At 41.3% G+C, this 22,693-nt stretch overlaps 1 protein-coding gene and 3 non-coding genes across 4 annotated transcripts; 1 reads left to right on the top strand and 3 right to left on the bottom strand.

Moving 5' to 3' along the window:
* Positions 1–951: 951 nt before the first annotated feature.
* On the bottom strand, positions 952–21,463 carry LOC139285686 (calpain-9). The gene is made up of 20 exons (XM_070906304.1): positions 21,168–21,463; positions 16,862–16,931; positions 15,146–15,264; positions 14,685–14,818; positions 13,781–13,952; positions 13,540–13,611; positions 13,255–13,346; positions 11,706–11,780; positions 11,080–11,240; positions 9,537–9,694; positions 8,903–9,111; positions 8,565–8,610; positions 7,341–7,415; positions 6,944–7,004; positions 5,841–5,905; positions 4,706–4,774; positions 4,156–4,234; positions 3,144–3,260; positions 2,035–2,093; positions 952–1,918 (listed from the first exon to the last, which is right to left on the bottom strand). Exons 1-20 carry the CDS (start codon positions 21,414–21,416, stop codon positions 1,892–1,894), a joined length of 2,109 nt encoding a protein of 702 aa, XP_070762405.1. The 5' UTR covers positions 21,417–21,463; the 3' UTR covers positions 952–1,891.
* trnak-uuu (transfer RNA lysine (anticodon UUU)) lies at positions 5,091–5,163 on the top strand. Its single transcript has one exon. It is a non-coding gene; the product is annotated as a tRNA-Lys (tRNA).
* On the bottom strand, positions 5,436–5,508 carry trnak-uuu (transfer RNA lysine (anticodon UUU)). The gene has a single exon. It is a non-coding gene; the product is annotated as a tRNA-Lys (tRNA).
* trnak-uuu (transfer RNA lysine (anticodon UUU)) lies at positions 8,133–8,205 on the bottom strand. Its single transcript has one exon. It is a non-coding gene; the product is annotated as a tRNA-Lys (tRNA).
* Positions 21,464–22,693: the final 1,230 nt, after the last annotated feature.

Here is a 22,693-nt window from a genome sequence, read left to right as displayed (position 1 = left end):
AGCAGATATTTCAGAGACAGATATCTCAATCAAAACAAAAACTAGCTGCACAGACAAATACCAGTTGAGGTAAGTGAGAAAATGCCTTTTGGAGTTTTGCGCTGACTGCCACAAGTGCTACTTGTGTGAGTTAGAGTCCTTATAGGTTTTAGAAAATCAGTAAGGTTTGAATGTTACGATGAGTTATGGTGAACGAGACAGAGACAGGAACTGTGTGTTAGGGTGTGGCTGATGTATGACTATCACATGACATCCTAAAAGTCAACCAACACAACAGTAGCACAAGATCTGAACACACACAAACACACACACACTCTGGTATGTGTGTCTCTGACTGTTCTCACTGTAATGAATGATGCTGGAAGACGGATATTTACACATACCAGACATCAGCCAAAAAAACAGAGGGTCATTTCTCAATAGATCCCTGTGGTTGGGGTCATTGCAGAGACGACCGATATAACCGGGCTAGGAGATGAATAATCAGTATGAATTTTCCATCATGGCATGGCCAGAAGGAAGAGGCCACATGATGTGGAATCTAGTGAAACAAAACAGACTGCAGGGAGATCTCTCTTTATTTTCAGCCAAATATATATATCATTTTTTTTAACTTTGAGAATCTGTATTGAGTTGTGTAAGTTTGACTTGTACCAAAGAGGCCATGACAGAACACATGATTTAAAGTAGCTCAGATTCAGATGATTGCATACTTCACATCAAATTTAATCAACTTTTAAGCAAATGAACGTGGGAGAACACCGGATTTGACCTTTACATTTCCTGTGGGGGCCGTTCTCATTCCTAAAATACTTTAATCTTAACAGAAATGAAATGAATACATACTGTATCACATTGTTACATTCTTTATATAACAACGCCAAATGAAGAAGCACCTCCACCTGAGAATATTGGTGCAGCTAGCCTTGAAACAAACTGGACTCCACAGTCTTTCTGACTCTTTCTATACTCTTTATTCACGCAGCAGTACGAAGCCCGACATTACGGCAAACACAAGAAATGAGGTGAAAACCACTTTTTTATTATCACGTACAAGGCGTCCATCCTGTAGGATAAATGGATCATTTAGTGATCAGATTATCACTTTATTGGAATACCAGCATGTTGCCAAGAATTATTTTGCAATAAAGAAGAAATGCACAATGGAGGAAAATAAAATGATTAGTCGACTAAATGATACATCAACTACAATATATGTGTGTGTGTGTATGCATATTATAATGTATTTAAAATAAACATTTAAAATGCCTAAATAACAAAAATCAAACAAAGAAATTAAGTGGTATACAATGCACAGTTAGATGTATTTCCTTTTATGTATGCATTTACTAAGTTTATTGTATTTCACTTGATTTGTTTTTATTTCCGCATTTCAAATCTTCTTCTTTGTGTATTTTAGTGTTGAACATAGTTAAAGGTAGTATTTTCATATCAGATAGGAGGCAGGGGGCCAATATCCATCATTTGGGCGGAGAAATGACAGTTGAGAGGACGATAAGGGCGAAGCAACATCTTAAACGTTTCATTCATTAAATCACTGAGGTGACTTTGAGGCGTCACCGACACAGTGAATCATAAACAGCAGCCCATGCTTCTTTGACCTTCCACACCGGACGTTTCCATGACTGAGGAGATCTCTTAAAGATGTTTCCATTGTTACTGTTTGACTTTATGACACCAACATACAGGAGGAAACATTAACAGCATGGGAAGTGTTGGTACAAAGCCTGTGTTCTGCTTACTTTATGTGTCTATCATTGGACTGCACTGTCCATCCACTTTCATACATCAGAAACATTAAAAGCATGCATGAAAAACAGAAGGAAAAAAGACTTAACGAAGCAAATCCATCTGAATAGACCAGGTCAGGTCAGTTGTACATGGTCATGTGGAGCCACTGGAACCAATCAGAGAACAGAAAACATTGAGTTTAAAACCTGAATATGAATATACTTAGTTCATATTTTGACAGGTTTAATAAAGAACCTGACAGATATACATCTATGTTCCCACCTGTCTGTAGCTGACCGTTACGCTTCCCATCCCCACCATGTCGTACGCTTGAAATTTGTCTGCAAAAGAGGACAAAAACAATGACAAACAATTGAACTGTGATGGCAAATAATTGTTTCTGTTTTGTGCTGCCTGTAGTACCAGGTGGGTAGAGTTTACTGTGCATTCGTTTTAGTAGAACAAACTGGCCGTGATCCCTGCAAGGCAAACATCACAGATCTGGACATGATGTAAGTCAAATCAAGCTATATAATTACATTTTCAAATTTTACCCAACTTTATGGATAAATGAATGGTAGTTTAAATGTAAAAAAGTTACTTTTAAAGACACTGCAGTCATTTGATTATTGTCTAGTTTTAGCCGCTGCATTTCTTTTATCAAGTTGTACTATTTATTTAAATCTTTTAGTTTGAAGATGGTTCCATCATTCTCATGGAGGCACATAAAAACAAACTGAAACACATCCCGCTGTTTGTTTTCACAGTTAAATATGCATCTTGAAGGTTGTGTTTTATTTGAGTGTCATGAGTTCAGCTGAGAAGGAACCGCCTCTGTGTATTTGTTCATTAGCATTTAGTTTCTAATGTCAAGAATCCAAGGGATGGAAGACTTTTCTCTCAAAGCACAAACGAGCACGCAGGCTTTTATCTGGAGTGAAAACATGTGACTCACCAATGTTAGAGATACAAGCTTTTCATTTCACAGTAGCAGACAGAGGTCAGGTGACAAATTAGGATGTAAGCACAAGTAATATGGTCTAGTAAACTATGAGAATAATCAGTTGCATCTTCTTGGACAGATAACTTTGCATTTCTAACTTCCTGCATGAAAACATCCCTCTCCTCTCTGCAGCCTCTCTTCTTATTCTTCCCCTCATACCCCTCATAACCCCCCCCCCCCACAATATTTTTTCTCACGCCTCCTCGCTCATCCTCTGCTTGTCCTCCTCTGTCCCTATTTATGTCCTCCTCTTCTTTTCCCTGTAGCGTTTTGATGTGTTCACATCACGCCATTACTGTAAATACAAACTCCCTCTTGGGGAAACTGTACATGTCGGCCTTGTAGTGGTAATTACCAGCAGGAACCCCCCCCCCCCCCCCACCCTTACGGATCATGCTCTCCAGTTTCATCAGCAGGTACAGGAAGCCGGGGTAACTGATGGTCATGTTCGGCTCTGTGTATCTCAGTCCAACCAGCTGCATTATCAAATCATCCACCATGATGCCTGGAGCAGAGACAGACCAGACAAACAAACCCAGGTCAAAATAAATCCCTTCAACAGGTGAGATGGCAGGGGGGTGACATGGACAGGACATGTTCTCCTGTGAGACACACAACAGTCACTAGACCTCCCGTATGTACAGGTATATACCAGGCTATATGAATAAACAGAGGAAGAAAGAGTTTTATGCACAGTACTGTTCCCTTTCTGATATCTGACTGACTTTGTGGTGTTTTACTAGAGTAGAAGTACAAGTAGCAGTAATGTGCCTGATTAAAATTAAGCAGCTCACTTAAAAAGTATTCCTACTTATTAGAGATTAACCAAATGATGGGAGGGATTTTTACGACTTCAAAAGGTTGAGAGGACAAAGTTCACACATTCATAAACGATTTTAGAGTAAAATACTAGTTTGCTACCCTACTTTAGTACAAACCTACTGACTTCATGCATGTGAGACAAAAGGGTTGAGCCACCACCAAACTGATTGACGGGTCTTTTAATGCAACTAAATCGGAGTTATTAATGTTCTCTGATGCTGTAAAAAAAATAGTTTACATCAGACCTATATCTTCAAATATGATGACTTGAGAAAGAAAAAATGATGATTCTTGATCTAATTCAAACACTTTAATTATACATGTGACTATGTCTATAATTGAATGTAGTCAGAGTAAATATAACAAGTTACTTCCACCTTCGTGAAAGAACTACAGGATGTTAAAAAGAAGAGGAAGAGGTAAAGGGAGGTGTTTTGGCTCCCCCTGTTGGCCAGATGAGAATCAGACTCCTAAAAAGGCTGCACTGGTGTTACACATGAACTGCGAGAAGCTGAGAAATGTTCTAAGTGTAGATGAACCTCCTATTTATTTATGTCGCTGTGTGTCCTCAGTCCTACCTGCTGCCTTCAGAGCCGGAGCAACCTCCTGATACTCGAGACTCTGAGTTTTGTTCTTGTCAAACACCAGGAAGATGTCCTGAGGAGAGATTCAACACAACGTACTGAGCCCATGACAAACCGCATACACACCGACATGATGTCTGTCTCACAGGAGCAGCTCAGTCCTGCAGAATCTTGTGGTGCATTCGTGGTCGGAGCTCTGTGAGAACTTCAAACTCAGCTGAGACAGTTCATCGTTTAAAGCTACTTGACATTTTATGGACAGATTGTTATTTCTGTATTGCAAATATTGCCCAATTGTGACAATCATCTGAGCAACATAAGATAAAATGATAAAAATGGCAAATCATTTCTTTCGGATTGTCTCTGAAATAAAATAGTTGATCATTTTACAAAGCTTAAAGACAAAGACAAGCAGTGTATTCAGGGGGAAAGATCTCCAGCCAATACGTCTATTTAGATTTTTGCATGCAGCTTCCACTTCAACCCTTGTGTTGCCAGTCATGTGTTGTTCTTGTTGATGCTACTGTTGTGTCGGTGGCCTCACCGTCCACCTCCTGATCTTGTCCCACAGACTCTGGAACTCCGGCCAGTTTAGCTGAGCGATGCCTTGAGTCTGAGGAAAACACTGAGGTTAAGGAAATTAACCAGACAAATCCAAAAGGTGTTTCTGATGTTTAGCCTTCCCACATTTTCAATTGACATCTGTCGGCGCTCTTATGCAGAACAACAGTGGTCACCAACATGTTTTTATCACGGAGGCAAGTGTAGTTCTTATTGGAGAGAAGACCAGTATGTGAACCATCCAGCGGTTATTAAATGCAGTGCAAGACTGTACATTTCAATATGGAGGGAAACTGGGACAAAGCCTAAAGATGTGTACATGAGATATTTTTAATATTTCTTTAATAGTATTATTAACAGCCTACAGGGCCTGGATAGCTCAGTCGGTAGAGCATCAGACTTTTAATCTGAGGGTCCAGGGTTCAAGTCCCTGTTCAGGCGATAGAAGTTTTAGACAGTCACTGACAACACAAGTAAACAGGAACATAATTGAATAGGTCATTCCTGAGTTTCAGCATTAGTAACAAGACAATGTATGTTGAATATGAACAGCAATTTTACTTTGCCTTCTTTCCACCATTTTGGTTATAACGGTGTTATACTTTGAGGTGGAATGGATACATGACAGATTTACTTCAGTTGAGTGATGGCAGTGACTGAACTTCAGCAGAGGTTTATTATTTAGCAGCTACTATTTGACTTAAAACTTCTCTCGCCTGAACAGGGACTTGAACCCTGGACCCTCAGATTAAAAGTCTGATGCTCTACCGACTGAGCTATCCAGGCCCTGTAGGCTGTTAATAATACTATTAAAGAAATATTAAAAATATCTCATGTACACATCTACCCAGGCTCTATGTTCAACACAACTGTGTACAAAAACAATGTAGAGTATAGTAGAGTGGACTATCACCGTCTTCAAACCTGCAAATACTTACACATCTGCAAATCTGTTTAAGAAGCTACACAACAACTTTAACGTGATCAATAAGATCACACTAACTGGTTGTTTTCGCTTTTTTGTCTGCTAATACTGAAATGTCTTTTTACATTTTTTTTTTTATCTCCAACACTGTGTGGGTGTTTGTTTCAGATATCATATCACTTTTCAAGGATACATCATTGAGGACCACCATGCTCTTGCAGTGCTCCAGAACCAAGTACGTCTCACTCCCGGCCAACACTGAGCACAACAAGTAAAATCATCAGTAAACATTTTAACATGAAACAAGTATTGTAAACATGTTATTAAAGCATGAGGGTGAGACTGTTTTTCTAATTCAGGGTCTTTGTTTGAGTACTGCTTTTTGTAGATCGCATGACAAGGCAGGGGTGGGATCAGCAACTTTGCCAGCCAATCAGTGAATATTGATAGTGTTATGTTAATGAATGTCAAATGCCTATTTCAGTGGAGGAGGGTGTGGCTCCCTTACTGGAAAAAATGCCACCAGTGTGCTTCATAAATACGCAGTAATTTATCATAAAAATACAAATACACACCAATGTTCTCTCATTCTCTTGTTTACAAGGAAGCTATGCTGTACATCCTCCTTCACTCTCAGTCCTACTTCCTCTGAAACACTGAACTATCTGTCACCATCTCCTACCAGTACCAGCTTTACAGCAGGATGTAATACTGACGTCTCAATCCTTTTGATGCCCTCCTTGTTAACAAATGTCTCAGAACATAACAGAGCAGGTTTTCCCCCTTTTATTTTGATTTCCGACAGCAACCTGCTGTAAAAGTAATAATTGTCATCTAATCCCAACCTTAAACCTCATGAACATGTGCCATGAAACATGGGGGAAGTGTGGTAAAAACATAAAAAACCAACAAAATAAATGTTTTACTTGTTTAAAGAGGCAGATTAAAAGACAGATTTAGCCTGAGCTCAGCAGATACGTCAAATCAAATCTCATTTTGGAGCAGCTGTAGATGTCTGCGATTCAACATGATTCCAGACTAATCCCGGCCAAACACATGATACTAAAATCAGAAGAGGCAGAAATGTCAAAAAGATTATTTTGTTTTTTGTATTCAGTCCTGTGATAATCCCTCGCTGCTGCTTTGTGCACAGAAACAACACGAGGGACGACTCGTGAATTGTTCCCCCAAATCACTAAAGGAATGACATTTTGGAAACAATCTTCTGTTGAAAGAAACAAGACTGAACAAGTCTATTAATCTGCCCATGAAAGCAGGCAGAGAGACTTCACTGACCTCCTCCCTGAATGGCCTCAGTCAGCAGGTTGTGGAGGTGCACTGGTTTGCAAAACCCCTTCTGATGACACAAACAGGAAACACAATACAAAAGGGTCAGTGTAACACACACTTCATCTCTACACACACAAGCACAGATCCTTACACGTTGTGGATTAAACCAGTGACTGCACGTACATTTTAGCATTTGTATTTGTAGCAGCAGAAGGGTGGAGTCACACCAGAACGGAGAAGTCCCAACAAGCTCAGAGAAAACATTTAAAAGCAATTGTTGTGGTTGTCTAATTGGCATGGGAACGCTGTTGCAAACATCCATGTGGCACCTTAAAGCCGCTTAAAGGTCAAACCTATTTACAGATGTTGGTCTGGACGCACAGCAGCTGTGTGTACATCTCACCTTGTTGCAGTGCTTCTTGAACAGATGTTTGGTGGATTTAGGTGAAGGAAGAGCAGCCTGGTGAGGAAAAGAGGGCTGCGGGAAGAAAATACAGAGCCTGAATCCAGAAACAATCACAAACAAATGACTACTGTACAACTTTTAGCCATATAATACGCTTTGCAGTTTTTTTGGAAGAGGAAGGACTGTACTGTTAGACCAGTTAGTAGAGATGAACTGTAGCAACATAGTGAGGCACACCACCATCTGACAGCGTGGTGGAAACTTACATACTTAACTACTACTTACTACATAGACTTAGGACCGTATGAGGAAACTGGGGCGGCAAAGGAAACCCATAAAGGAGCAGCGTCACCAGCCCACAGTATGTATACACTATAATATACATAATATAAAGACATTATTTTCTAGGGTTTAAATCCCTATTCGGGCCAGAGAAGTTTTAAAATGCTTTAAGCAGATAACAGGAAAATCTTACAAGAGCTAAAACTTGAGATGAATTACATACCATGATTACAGTCGCCTTATAGAACAGTAGAAGTAAACAACAAGAAAGTGTTGCAATATGGACATCAATAAAATGGCAACTCTTTATTATTTTATCTTTTAAGATGACATGACGTTTTCTTCTCCTTATATGTATAATCATGTACTACTTACTTACATGGGGAAGTCAGACACAAACACTACAGTTAAGCCACTGACTTCCGGTAATGTGAATGTAGATCACACAGTTCAGAGGTCAGTAACTGAACGTTTGCCACCTGCAATGAAACCTTTTAAAACTTCTAACGCCTGAACAGGGACTTGAACCCTGGACCCTCAGATTAAAAGTCTGATGCTCTACCGACTGAGCTATCCAGGCTCTTTCTGGCTGTAATATCACTCTCTTTATCTGCAAATACCTACACATCTACAAATCTGCAACAGCAAATCACATGGTTTTTAATATGCAAAAGAGAAGTAAAAGTGTTTTGGATTTCAGGGACCAAACTTCTGTGTCTACATGTTTTGTTACAGTTGCTGTGTGCTTCAAGAAATGTAAAACCTACCTCTCCCAGTCAGGGACTTGAATCCTGAATCCTCACATTCGATGTCTGATGCTCTACTGACTGACATGTCCAGGCATCACTGAGAGCCTCTCACATGGTCTCAGAATCAGAATCAGAAATACTTTATTGATCCCCGGGGGGAAATTATACAGTGATTTAACTTGTCTCCTACCTCTGTTGATGAAGACATGTCTTGTGCCGCTGGTTTTTGAGCTGGGCTGGAAAAAAGGCATGAAAACATGTTAGAATCGTCATATTTATAATCATTTATAAAGGCACAGTTCTATCAACATGGTGGACATTTCTATGGTTCTTTTGGGACACTGATGAGTACACTAAATAATGAACCTTGGTTGTTTTGAACTTCTGCCTCCCAAACCTGCAGCGTTAAATATAATGCAAGTCCCTTTCTCTCGTTCCTTTACAGTCAGCTCTCCTGACCTGCAACTGAACGTTGGACCTTTCTTGTTCGAGCTCCAGTGGCACCAAAACAACAAAATCTAAACTCACATGGCAGCATTCCCCTGCTCTGTCAGCAGCCGCAGGAGGAACGCTCCCTGCTGATTGGGCTCAGCGGTCGAAGGGATGATGATGTAATGACCTGGTGGAAGGGAGCCGCGAAGAACAACTTCCCTGCGCGAGGAGTAATGGGGGCTGCAGAGGACCGGGCGGAGCGTACTCAAATCCTCAGAAGTCAGGTATGTATTCTTGGGATGGGCCTGGAGAGATAGCACACACCATCACAAGTCAAAAAGTTGGGAAACCACTGGTTTAACATTGTTTGCAGGTTGTGTAATGGTAATGCAAGTTCCTGTTTTGATTTCTCTTGTTCATTAACACAGCATCTAACCTCAAACTTCATTCTTATTTATTCATGTAAAATCTTGACCAGAAAAGTGACTTGTAACTAGGAGTAAAAAGTTCAATATTCCCCAGTGAAATGTGGAGTGGAACACGTGGGAATACTGAAGCCACGGCTGCTTCTGTGATTGTTGAATCTTGTTTGTTTTAGTCTACCTCACTAGGTGAGTCATTTGATTAATCGTTATCATTTAATTAATTAATAACTGACATCACTGTGTCTCACTGTGTGTGTGTGTGTGTGTGTGTGTGTGTGTGTGTGTGTGTGTGTGTGTGTGTGTACCGGGTATATATGCAGGGCGATGGACAGGTCAATGCCCCTGCGTCTCTGGTGTTTCTGCATCAGAGCCAAAACGAAGGAGCAGATGTCCTGAGAGTTAGCTGCACCGCTGTCCACCTTCGACAGGACGAGGTAGAACTGAGGGTTCTGCCAGAACCGACCTGGAAACACACACACACACACACACAGCCACTATCAGCACTACACTGTTCTTTGTACTGCATTCCTGCGCCTTCAACCCTAAACTGAAGAGTGTACATGAAGGACAACTGGTCAACCAAACACTTCACATAACTTTAACTTTACACGCTGATTTCAAATGTATACAACATGCATATAGGTTTTAATATGTTATGAAGACCTCAGCTTCTGCAAAGACCCAACAGTTTGGTAGCAGGCTTTTTCTTTAAATCATATTTTCAGTGTGAAAGTGCTCTCGTGTAGAAGACCATCTGCTAACATCTTGCATGTGCAGATACAAACGTGTATTCACACTAACACGTACGCACTCTGAAATCAATGTCATAGTATATTTATGTTGCTAATAGAACTCACATTTTAATGTGGTGCGGGTAGGACAGGAAATGGGTTAATTCTAACTTTTAAACTTAGGAGAAAACCTCCTGGCACATCTTTTTTCATGTTTAAACTGAACTGACAACAGTTTCCAGTTTCTTTGTGGTGTCATCTGCAACCAAAGCATCAACTTCATCATCTATAATTTTCTGTTTGGATCTTGAATTATATTCAGTTCTGTAGAGTATGTGTCGTGTTGTCAAAGTGTTTCTTTGCCAGGTGATTTGCCAAAATTGCTGTAAGTGGGGTTGTGTTGCTCCTTATGGTGGTATGTTGTGACTCTGGTTAAATCAGACCACACCTACACAGACAGACAGACAGACAGACAGACAGTGTATGGTGCCACAGTCTGTACTGTGGTACAGTTATTAAAGACTGTACAAATAAATGCGTCTCTTCTTGATGTGAGTTGACAACTAAACCTACGGATCACGAACATTGTACAAACAGTTCTAGACCTCAGCCGGCATGGTGATTATGACAAGCTGTTATTGCAAACAAATGGCCAGGGGTGTGGTCTGTTTGAACACAGTTACAACAAAACACTGACCACTGTCATGTATTTGACTACAACTACAGTGGCGTCATGGTCATTCACACTGCTGTTCTCTCTATTTCGAACAGAAATACTGTTTATTATTGCTGATCCACTCCACTTTGCTGTAATTTCTTTCATTAAGCAGCTGTTAATTAAACTTCCTTCAGTGAACCTTCCTGCAGATGTTTCACAGCAAAAGTCCTACAGGGAAAGGGCTTTTAATGTGAAACAGATGTTGAGCGTGGATCAACAGGAAACAGCAGCCTCAACGCTGCAAATGGGAGCAGATCGGAAAAAAATATGGTAATATGGTGATAATAACATGCTTTTCTCTTCAGTTTGAGTAAATAACGGTGGCAGGTACAAACACACAGCATGCACAGAACAATAAACACACAGACATTTTTCATCATGTATCATCATGTGTCTCACCCCCTTTGGGAGAGCCTCCTGCTGTGACGTACGGCACCCAGTTCCCATGATGCAGTATGCAGCACCACGGCAGTACGCTGGAGCCTGATTCGCTGAGAGTGTCAGACAGGTGACAAACCTCCATCATCTCAAAGTTCTGTCGGAAGTCTGACACCGACATCCTGATGGAGAGAGAAGCTGGTAAGTCTGCCCAAACATGTGGTTTGACCTTTCCAAACACAAACACTCCATAATTCAATCAGATGTCCCACTTGTAAGACTAGTTTTCACTTTCAAAACTATTAACATATATTTTTTTAAATTATTGTCTCCACAAAAATGTAATTCTCATTTTCACAGATTAAAGTAAATGACATGTTAACAGAGTCAGTGGCGAGCAGTGTTGCAGCAGCTGTGTATATGTAGCCACACTGACATCTTTTTTCTTTCTTTGACTAATGAAAAAAAAAGCATGTGTGCGTGAGAAAAAGTAATGTCAAAGATAAGCAGACTTGTTTGCCTTGTGGTTCCTGTTTTGGTTGAGACTCACATGTCAGAGTGTTTTGTTTCATGTTTGCAGAAGGCGCCCGTTAAGAGTCAGACTCAGCAGTGACGCTCAGATGCACGACGACACTAAAGACACTCACCAGAACTCCCCGTCCTCCCGTCTGACTCTGTCCAGTCTCCTCTGCTCCTCGACGCTCACTGTGTTCCACTCTGGACTGGACAGGGGCAGAGAGACACAGTGACAGAAACAGAGACAGAAACAGAGAGAGAGACAGAGAGACACAGTGACAGAAACAGGGAGAGAGACAGAGAGACACAGAGACAGAAACAGAGAGAGAGACAGAGAGACACAGTGACAGAAACAGGGAGAGAGACAGAGAGAGAGACAGAGAGACACAGTGACAGAAACAGGGAGAGAGACAGAGAGAGAGACAGAGAGACACAGAGACAGAAACAGAGACAGAAACAGAGAGAGAGACAGAGAGACACAGTGACAGAAACAGAGACAGAAACAGAGAGAGAGACACAGTGACAGAAACAGGGAGAGAGACAGAGAGAGAGACACAGAGACAGAAACAGAGACAGAAACAGAGAGAGAGACAGAGAGACACAGAGACAGAAACAGAGACAGAAACAGAGAGAGAGACAGAGAGACACAGAGACAGAAACAGGGAGAGAGACAGAGAGAGAGACAGAGAGACACAGAGACAGAAACAGAGACAGAAACAGAGAGAGAGACAGAGAGACACAGAGACAGAAACAGGGAGAGAGACAGAGAGAGAGACAGAGAGACACAGAGACAGAAACAGAGACAGAAACAGAGAGAGAGACAGACGGAGGCAGAAACAGAGAGAGAGACAGAGACAGAGACAGAAACAGGGAGAGAGACAGAGAGACACAAAGAGAGAAACACAGAGAGAGGGGAGACTTTTATATTTATGCCCAAAATAAATGTGTAAAATATTTCTTTTTTGTTTTTTAACCTCCTAAGACCCAAGCTCTATCTTAATTTCTCTTTGCTATTTGGGCTTATTGGGACCTGATAAGTATAAAAACTAAGCATCATCTGTTGACATGATGTGGTTCCGCATATGGGGACAATTTTGAATTTCCATATAAGCAGAATTAAGTATTATGGTATAACCCAAAATGTGATGTCCACGCATGTGGATGCCAGGTCTTAGGAGGTTAAATATATGTTTTGCCCTTATGAGACAGTGACAGCTTGGAGAGAGACAGGAAATGTCGGAGAGAGAGGGGACAACATGCAGCAAAGGACCCAGACCAGAATCAAACCTGGGCTGCTGCAAGAAGGCCTCAGCCTAATGTGGTACGCGCTCTACCCGGTGAGCTGCTGGGGCGTGTTAGTTAGAGTTAGTTAATATTTTCTTGATTACATTATAAAATACTGTCTGTAAATACAGATAAATGGAGCTATGATATCACTCAGTTATTGTTGTAGAAAGCTGACAGGTGAATACCGCCATCAACATTGTTTTTGCGTTTGTTGCCACATGTATTCTTTTCCAACTCACGATAGAACCCGTTAATATTTTAAATATGACTCTAAATTTGAGAAACAGTGACAAAGACAGGCAGACAGAAACCCACACACAAAGGACAACTTCTATCTTACAGGTAGACTTCAGGTTATCTTCATTCAACAGGCTCGTGTAGGCGTGTACCAACCCTTTCAAGTCACTCCAGGGCCCCTCCCACTCGGTGTTACCCCAGGGGTTCAGGATTCGCACCAAATCCTCTGTGCCGTGTGTCGTCTTCACCTGGCAGAGGAGGAGAGAGAACAGGCCGTGATGAGTCTACCTTTCTGCTATAAGCTCTACAAACCCTCCATTTAAACTTCAGCCTCATTGATGTTAGTATTTGTAGCCTGAGCAGCTCTCTTTTATTACAGCTTCACATTTCCGTCCAAACATGTCCGAAGCATGCGGCTAAATTTTGTATAGGGACATTTACCTTCTCTACTGCAGTCAGAGAGTAGGCATGTCTGAACATGATCCCCAGCTCATTCCTTTTCTCCAAAGCACCCTGGAGGGGAAAAACACATCCACCCACAGTCAGGACAGAAGATTATTACACAAGTGACTCATCACATACAAGTAAACCTTGCCTCTGTGTTTCCCAGCAGGTCCATGGATTTAAACTAGACCTAACGAGTCCATTTCTCCACCTTTCGTGCCTCCGCTAACCCCCGTACCTGGGAGTTGGCACAGTTGATGAGTGCTCCTTTAGCTAGCAGGTGTCTGAGGAACGCTGGCAGGTTTCTGGGCAGTGAGGCGATCTTCAAAACCTCAGCCACCCCGCCCGTCATATCAACCATGGCCTCATGAGGGAAGCCCATGTCCAGAGCTCTGTAGCCACCTTTCAGCCTGGGACAGAAGGAGACGCAAACATCAGAAAGAGTCCAGGTGGTAAATAAAAAGGTCAACAGGTAAAGAGGTCTAATTTTAGGGAGACACGAATCGGTTCCAGCATTAAGGATGTAAATATGTTTGGATTTTGTCCAAATAACGTCCTTTGTCAGGTTAAAGAGGTTTTTCATGCAAAACGTCTGGGACAACACTTCATCAGGTATGTGAGTTTCCATGTCGGTTATCAGTGGTTCAGGTCATTTCTGGTTAAACAGTAGATACATTATTTCAGTGCAAACTGGAAATAAAGCAACAATAACATTTTTAAAAGCTACTAAATACAGACTTTTTGCAAATGAACATAACTTATGAAACAAAATGAAAAAGAAGACTAAATCTGTGTCCGATAGGCTGCAATGTTTATTCTGAGGGCGTGTCATAGACTCGTTACAATAAAAAGGATGATTATGAGAATAAATGCTCTGCACTCTGTCCATTAGATTTTGATGTTTCTTGTGTACTAGTTAATATTTTTGGCCTGATAACCTGGTTGAAGATGAAATGTCAAAGGGTTCACAAAAAACATTACAAGCACTCTTCTGCCCATTTATGTTTATTTCAGTCATGAAAATGATGTCTTCAAGGTGCTCATGGGAATAAGTGACCAAATGAGATAATGAACTCTGCTTCTCACACACACACACACACACACACACACACACGCACTCAGACGCACTGACATGGACTCACTTGGCGTAGGCCTTCTCCAGCAGGGAGCTCCAGAACTCATATCTGTTTGGGGAGCTGAGGTAGATCAGATTGTTGTCCTGAGTCGGCAACAAGTCGTCTATCCTCACCTCCTCCCACTGACCGTACTGCCAAAACTACAGCAAGAGAGAGAGAGGGAGGTGTAGGCCTTTTATCTTATATCCTTGACAGTTTCATATATTTTCCTAAATCTGCCGCCATGCAGAAATTGTCTAGATGACAGCTACATTTTTGTATTCAACACCAACACAAAGAAAGAAAGAGACAAGACAGATGTGAAACTTTCTTTTTGTCTTTGTCCTTGATTACTTTAAACCCTGTGTCTGTATAGGTTTAGGAATAAATCTAATAATTCCGAAGCCTATTCACTCTACAACTGCAGTTACATATCAACTTCTTGAGACTTAGAATTCAACCTTGTCAGGCCGCATTCAGGTATTTACCCTGAAGGTGAAGCAGCCGTTGTACCCCTCTTGGAAGCTCTGTCCTAGAGGCATGACCTTCTTGAGCAGGGAGCGATGCACGGAGAGAGACGCAATAGCCGAAAGTAGCCAGCAGTCGTCTAAGGACAGCAGGTTTAAGAAGTAGGTCAGGTTAGACTTAGACTTAGACTTTATTAATCCCACAGTGGGGAAATTTACAAGTCACAGCAGCAAAGACAGAAAGGTGCAGAAACACACAGCACACAAGCACTGTGTCAATAAGAATTAGAAGGTTTTTTTTTTAAAGAAAAACAATATACAAATAATAATATATACATGGAAAAAATAAAGTATGTGCAAATTGTGCAGATTTATGTGCAGTTTGCTGCTAAAGGAGCTGCTCAGGGCCCCCACAGTCTCGTGCAGGGGGTGAGAGGTGTGGTCCATGATGGATGTCAGCCTGGCAAACATCCTTATAAGGAAGGTGCATCCTTTAAAGTCTGCATTTCAACGCAGAATGTCATGAACTGTTAAAATGCCCTGTTTCCATTTTAAAGGCTCCAAATGAATCCTCTTTGGCCCTCAGTTTCCCATAATCCATTGTGCACTGGCTAGTTGATTCATGGCGCATGCAGTCAGAAAATATCACATGACCACATTGTATTAAACAGGTATTCATGTTATTATAAACCACTGGTAGATACATCACATGACAATGGGAGCAGAAACTTCCCTGTTTGTTCTCAAACACCGTGTGTTTGTTCTCTGCGATGCCATCGGACCATTGTGTTTGTGGAGAAGGAGCAGGCTCAACCTGGTCTTATGGTTCTCATAACATTTGTGGGTTGCTTCCTACAAAGTATCAGGCCCCTGACTTTGGATACAACTACTGTACAAAATAAAGTTATTCCTAATAGAACTGCTCTAAGGTGAGACCACGGCTGGACAAAGACAGCTGGATATGGTGCAGCCTGCTGCCACATTACCCCAGTGGCCAACCAAGGTACTGCAACAGAAAGATCTGCTATCCAGTTCTGATAATACATCTAATGTTGGGGCAGTTCGGTAAACCTGACAGTCTGTTATTTGTGTCGCATATCAGGGTGAATACCAGTCAGTAGCAGATGTCGCCCTTCATCAGCAGCAGGTGCATCAGGTTTTATTGCGGATCCGTCACAGATGGATTGCTTTGAAAACTCACATCCACAACTCTCTCACAGACAAATGCTGCTACTTGATTGCCTCACCCTAATATGATGCTACTTTGTAACAGTGTTAAAATACTGTATGTAATTAAGTTACTTTAGATTTAAAGTTCTGTAATGTGTTGTAAGGTTTAGTCTAACTCCTGTAAACATCACCAGTAGACAGAAACAATAAAAAGGTATATGAAATGTAATCGGAAGCCAGACTGTCTCTCCATGCAGCAGCCTGAGACTCCAGGTGAGTCCAGGTGAAAGCTCTGATGTACTGGAGGGTAAACTCACCTGAGTTTACCTGGTGATTCTATTTGCAATGTCTACAATGTTTACAATGTTTATCCACCTTTTAAGCTTACCTATCTGACAAGAAATACCAGTGTAGTTATAATTATTAGTTCAGCATTTCAGTTCAAAAAAGCTACAGTTAAAAACAGAAATAACAACTATCTTGTGGGGAAAGTGTCTCTTGTGTTTTGTGGACTCCTCATGTCTGACAATACTGTGTTGTGTAACACTACAGGAGCTGCCTACTTACTGAGTTTTCCCTGGCGGACGTCCAGTCGCGTAGCTCCATCTACTACGAACTGAGGTGACGGACAGAGTTCCTAGAAACAGTAGGGAGTTTGATGATTGATTGAACAGAAGGAGGAAACAAGAGGCAAGAGAGAGAAGAAATGAGAGATGACGACAAACAAAACAGGATTCAGCGTGTTAGCACCATGCCAAAGGGAGTGGCAGCTAATTATCAGATGTCAGCTATCAGAGCAATGTGCATACATTTTGCATAATATCTGTTCTGTGGAAGTAGAACTCAGAACAACAGCGCTGTCTTACAGGAAGACTGATGTTAGTTTCAGTGTCGCCAGGCATACAATAATTAGCATTTTTGTACAATTAATAATTCTAAAAACGTCTAAATATCTCAAGTTAGTAGAAACAACTTTCATGAAATAAGGATTTACTGCAGGGCTGTTGTATAAGACTGCATTAGCCTTAGTTTGGTGGACTTACAGTAATAAACCTGCAACTTACAGTGTATTTTATACATATCCTGCAGCAGTAAACCTTTTGACATGAACTGCTCATACATGCAGCTCAGGGCTGTAAGAACAAAGTCATTGTTTATCTCCTGGCTTAAAGTTTTATAGGCTCTTTGAATTTTTCCGGATTTCTGAAACATTTGTTTTTCTTGTCCTGTTTTATTCACTTGGGTGACAAACTAATTATAAATAAAGCTTCCTAAAACAACGTTTAGTATGAGAGAAGTAGCAAAAGTCAGAATCCTAGTTGTGAAAGTAAAGACTACATACATCTGATGCACCACAGCAGGTACTTTGATGCATGATTCCTCTGAAATGTATTGACTGACGTTAAAAAGGTGTTTACATTGTGAGATTAGATAACTGTAGGGGAGACGTGCAACCGACAAGTTGAAGTTCATTCAGTCACCTTTTGTGGGATTTTACTTTGTTGAGGCAAGAAACAGAAGCGACAAAAATAAACCAGATACTATTTCATTATCAACCCAGTGAACTATATAAGGGACATTGAGGAGGGCGCTGTGCGTATACAGTGTGTATGTATGTGTCTGTTTGTATATTGGTTTGTGAGTGACAGTGCACAGTACCAGTTTAATAGGATTGGTGCGTACGCTTGGAAGTTCACTTTATGTTAGATAAGCAGATGGAGTTGTGCCCAAATCGTGCCCCTCTAAAATGTGATTTCTCCTCTAGCACACTAGCGTGTCCTTGTTTCGACCTCAGTGTGTGTCGATAACATGTCAACACAGGAGAAGATTTTTGAAGTCTCAGGTTTTGACTTCCATACCTTGATTCTGTTTCTGTACATGCAGAAATCACTGTCAGTCGATAAAACCAAAGCCGCGCCCAGGTGTCTGGCAGGTATCACTAATCAAACACCAATCAGAATGTGAAGATTAAGATTAAAGGGAGACCTGCCAGCTGTGGATGGGACAGATCAGGAAGTTCTTCTCATATTATTTACCCAACTTGTTTGCTGATGCAGCAGTCTTCAGTTGTAGCTGATGGTATGAAGTAGCACCTGACTTTGATTAGAAATTAATAAACATAAGGAAATGTGAAAAACTGTATTAACTAGCATCAGTTTCTCCCTTAACAACCTGCTAAGATGGCTAAAATAATCTGAAAGGATAATGTTTGCTGAGACTGCACTCTCTCTGTAGCTTTAATCACCACCTGCTGGTGCTGTGGTGAGAAAATACCACAAAGGTAATGGCTGACCAGGTTTAAGAAAACAATTTAAAAGACTACATTTCTCTTTTAACCCACAGCACTGACACCTTTGGCTGACTTTTGGAGTCTTGTGACACCAAACAGATTTCCACACTATAGAGATATTTGGCTTTGGTTCAGCAGCAGCAGAAGAAGAAGCTGACTGTGTTGTATGTGAGACATTTACGCTTGGATTGCAATCTCTATTAAGAAATCAAAATCACTGAGGAGAAATTCCCCGAGGCAATCTCTTCCTATCAGTTCAATATGACAACATTTCCAAGTAATCAGGTCCGACACCGCGGAGAGTGAAATGTGTCTCAGTTGTGTGCATTTGTGCTTTATTTTTCATTATTCTATGGAAATAACTTTTGAGGTTTTGTTCTGGGTGAAGTGAAACAAGTGAGAGGTAAAAGGACATCACTCTAACAGTTTTGTCGAGACTGTGTGCCAGTGTTGAGGCATACTGTTACATTACATTATACTGTCATGTGAAGCGTTCACAGCAAATAGAAAAACATACTCATTGAACTTTATACATTATGCTACGAAGTCGGGAAAATACTGTTAAAACATGTTACTACTATTAACAGTTCAGTGATGTAAAGGTAATGCGACAATGCTAAAAAACTGCCTTCTACATTTCACCAACTAGTTGTGTAGCAATGACTTTCATTCTGCCGCCACTACAGAGACAAGCTGCTTTCACTTCATGTAGAGATGCCTTCGTTTGATATGTTACATATTTACTCAACAGTGGTCCTGTGCAAATACACCAGCAGGGTTTATCTTATCCCTCCTGCCCTGCCCTAATGTGTTAGAAGAGAAGAGAAGCTATTGTATATTAATAGACGACGGTGGGCCGACATCTATGACAAAGCGTCCCTCTTTTTCTTTCCCTCCCGTTGCCCTGCAGGCCATTGTTTGCGTTCATTATATCTCCATGGGCTCTTTCTGAAACACACCCATCTGTAATTGTTCCTTTGTCATGTTTTGAAAAATAGCTGTCCAGAGGCCAAAAAGCGATGCAGTCACTGCTGCCCAGTTGAGATACTTTGGTACAAAACAACAGGTTCACATCTGGCACACGGCTACAACTGGTAATTACACATGTTATGTCATGTCTGACTCACAACAAATGTGATGCACTGATAGTAAATCTCATTTTATGAAGCTGTTAAAGTCAGTTTTCAGTATCAACATCTTTATCTAAAACCTCTAACACACTGTATTTAAAGCATACTATCAAATGTACTGCTAGATCCCAAACAAAGGAGTAAAGTGTGTCTTTTTTTGAATCTCTGAGGGATTGACTACAGTCTTAGTGTTATATTGCTATAAAGACTTAATAATGAGCCTAATGTTTCTTGGAAGTGATCACTTGTCAGGGTGCTCTGGTGGCCTAGGTGTTTAAGGCACTGACCATGAAGTGCAGCGTCTCTCTGTTTGCCGCCGGCCGAGGACCCCACCTCTCTCTCCCCTCCATTCCTGTCAGCTTTCTACTGAGTGATCACTTGTGTGAAATTACTATAATTTACCTCAGTGTTTTTCAGTAAGTTCATACTGTAAATGTGACTGTATTACTCAGTAATGAGTGTATTAGTAATTTATGAGAATGTTTTCATGCCCTGTAGCAACTTAAACCATGATATGCTCTATTAGTTTGTTTCAGTGCCTTATGGTGCGCATATCATACTCTTCTCAGAATATTCTATAAGCAAGCTTCCACTTGACGATGAATATCACAAATAAAAATCTGGTTTATTTACAGAAATAAAGCTTTACTTTAAACTTTCACTTCTGTCATTCCCTTGAAGTCCCTATCTCACTAACATTTTTAATACTAATGTCCTAATGCATCTTCTTCTTCATCACCTACTGTTTTACCCCACTGCATTTATCTGACAGCTGTAGTTACTTAGCAGATATAGATTCGCGTGCAAAACATGTGATAAGCTTGTGAGTTATGTATTACTATAAACTAAACTGTCCAACAGCAATGATGAAAGAAGTTCTGAAATCTATTAGTAAAAGTAGCAATACCACTCTGTACAAATACTCTATATTCTACAAGTTTACAAGTAAGTCCTGCATTCAAATTTCTACTGAAGTAGAAGTACAACAGTATGATCTATTATTATCATTAGAATGTCATATATATGTTGGGTACTTCAATCTTTAATATATGTTTTATTTGTACAATTGTTTTCTACTAACAATAGCTGTCAAACAAATGTAGTGGAGTAAAAAGCATATTAAGTATAAAGTAGCATGATGTGGAAATATTCAAGTGAAGTACAAGTGGCTCATAAGTGTCTTCCCACGACTGTCCAACAGAGAATGAAGTAGTTCAGGTGAAGTCCACCTGGACCAGGTCCAACTCTCAAATGCTGCTCACACTTTAACGCATCGACACGTTTCTCAGTTGATGCATGCAAACATGTAACGTTGGGCCCAGATACACTAATGTACTAATGTACTAATGTACACTGCTGCTCGTACTTTCTTACTCTGAAAACTTGTCTTAACGTTGCAGTGTCGCTACTTTCAACCCACCGCAGCAAAGAAGACTCTCCATCTTTTCTTTACCTTTGGTCGTTTCCACTTGACCCCCGCCTGCATCTCGAGCTCTCCCAGCGGGAAGTGGTAGTCCACGAACAGCCCGTCCCGGCCCACCGTGTTCACGTCCCCGCTCTCCGGAGGCATGTCCCCGGTCAGGAGGTCCGCCAGCCAGCGGCGGGACTGAGAGCCAAGCAGCTCGTCGGAGCAGACCGAGTCCACATCATCCTCCAGCGGAGGCAGGGAGCCTTCAGACGACAGACTCAACGACTTTATCATGGCGCGTCCTGCACTGAACCTTCAGCACCGTCTGCACGGAGCCTCGGAGCCGTCTGTCTGACTGGCTGTCTGTCTGACTGGAGCAGAGGACGATTAGACTGAAGTCCCGCCCTTTGGGAAAGGCACACAGACAGATGCTCACCTGAGCGGGAGGTGTGGTTCTCAGTTAACCCCTGCAGGGTCTTCCCTGCCGGCGGGCACTTCCACAGGATTTGTATAGTTCACCGACTTCTCGTGTTATGCGAAGTTATGCCAAGAAAGAACCCAAGACAGAGTCAAGTCAAGTAATAATTTACCCAAGTAAACGTCAAAGGTTTCGTTATCGTTTCAGGTCACGACCAGGCTTTCCTTTCCCAGACATCCACCACAGGTTACCGCATCTGTCTGTGTTGAGGCCCTACCGTCATTGAAAGGATCAATAGCTAGCTAGGCTATCCCATTTCTGAGGATTAAAGGAGTTGAAGTTCGACACTGTGAGAAATGCTTTTCAACCAGCAGCCACCAGTTGCCAGGAAGCTACTGGTCGCAGCCCAAACTGAAGACAGTTATGTCCTTTATGGGCTGGTTTTTGAACGGGTTAAACAAATGAGACTGAATGTGTTGATCTGGGAACTTTGAAGGTGTTGGCAGGTTGACATTGTAACCGTTGGAGCCAGGGTAGCTATTTCCCCGTTTCCAGCCTTTATGCTAAGCTAAGCTAAGCTAAGGTCTATTGGTAGTAGCTTAATATTTAACACATTTTGACAGATATGAGAGTGCTATCATGTTTTCATTAAACTCTCCACAAAGCGAGTGTCAAGCTAAAGGGCTGGGAAGTGCCATTCATTGTTAACTGTATGTAAATAAAACTACAAGCAGTTAGTCCGTTTGATTTCTCCCAGAATGATCTGAGATACATCAGTGGGTTTATTAGCCATTACCAGTCAAACATAACGGATATTAAGCAGATATTACCTAGACAGTTTAACAGGTCGTGTGGTGTGTGATCATATCATCTGTGCAGTGTTTCAATCTAATAAAGAAGCCTGTGGTGAATTCCATCATCATGAATGTTTGAAAGTTTTTTGACACCGTCAGAGGTCTTGGTTCAGATCTATGGTCATTTCTGAGGCAATAATCAGTGGTGTTGTTGGGATTTGACCACACAGACTCTTAAATGAGGAGATTTCTTGTCAGTGTATGTGTAAAGAAACTGAAACCATCCTGACACAGTCTCCCTTCTCATTCACAGCATCGAAATGAATTTCATCAGGATTTTGTTGGAGGACTCCCAATCC

This window comes from Enoplosus armatus, chromosome 5 (assembly GCF_043641665.1).
Source record: "Enoplosus armatus isolate fEnoArm2 chromosome 5, fEnoArm2.hap1, whole genome shotgun sequence".
Classification (NCBI taxonomy): domain Eukaryota; kingdom Metazoa; phylum Chordata; class Actinopteri; order Centrarchiformes; family Enoplosidae; genus Enoplosus; species Enoplosus armatus.
The sequence above is the reverse complement of the archived record's forward strand: the minus strand, read 5'-3'. Positions and strand labels throughout refer to the sequence as shown.

Excerpts from the sequence above, each read along its gene's own strand:
- LOC139285686 (XM_070906304.1), bottom strand. The coding sequence starts at position 21,416 with ATGATAAAGTCGTTGAGTCTGTCGTCTGAAGGCTCCCTGCCTCCGCTG. Across the intron at positions 14,819-15,145 it reads ACGGCTGCTTCACCTTCAGG|TTTTGGCAGTACGGTCAGTG; the intron begins GTAAATACCTGA and ends CTCTTGCTGTAG. Across the intron at positions 13,347-13,539 it reads CTCTGACTGCAGTAGAGAAG|GTGAAGACGACACACGGCAC; the intron begins GTAAATGTCCCT and ends CTCCTCTGCCAG.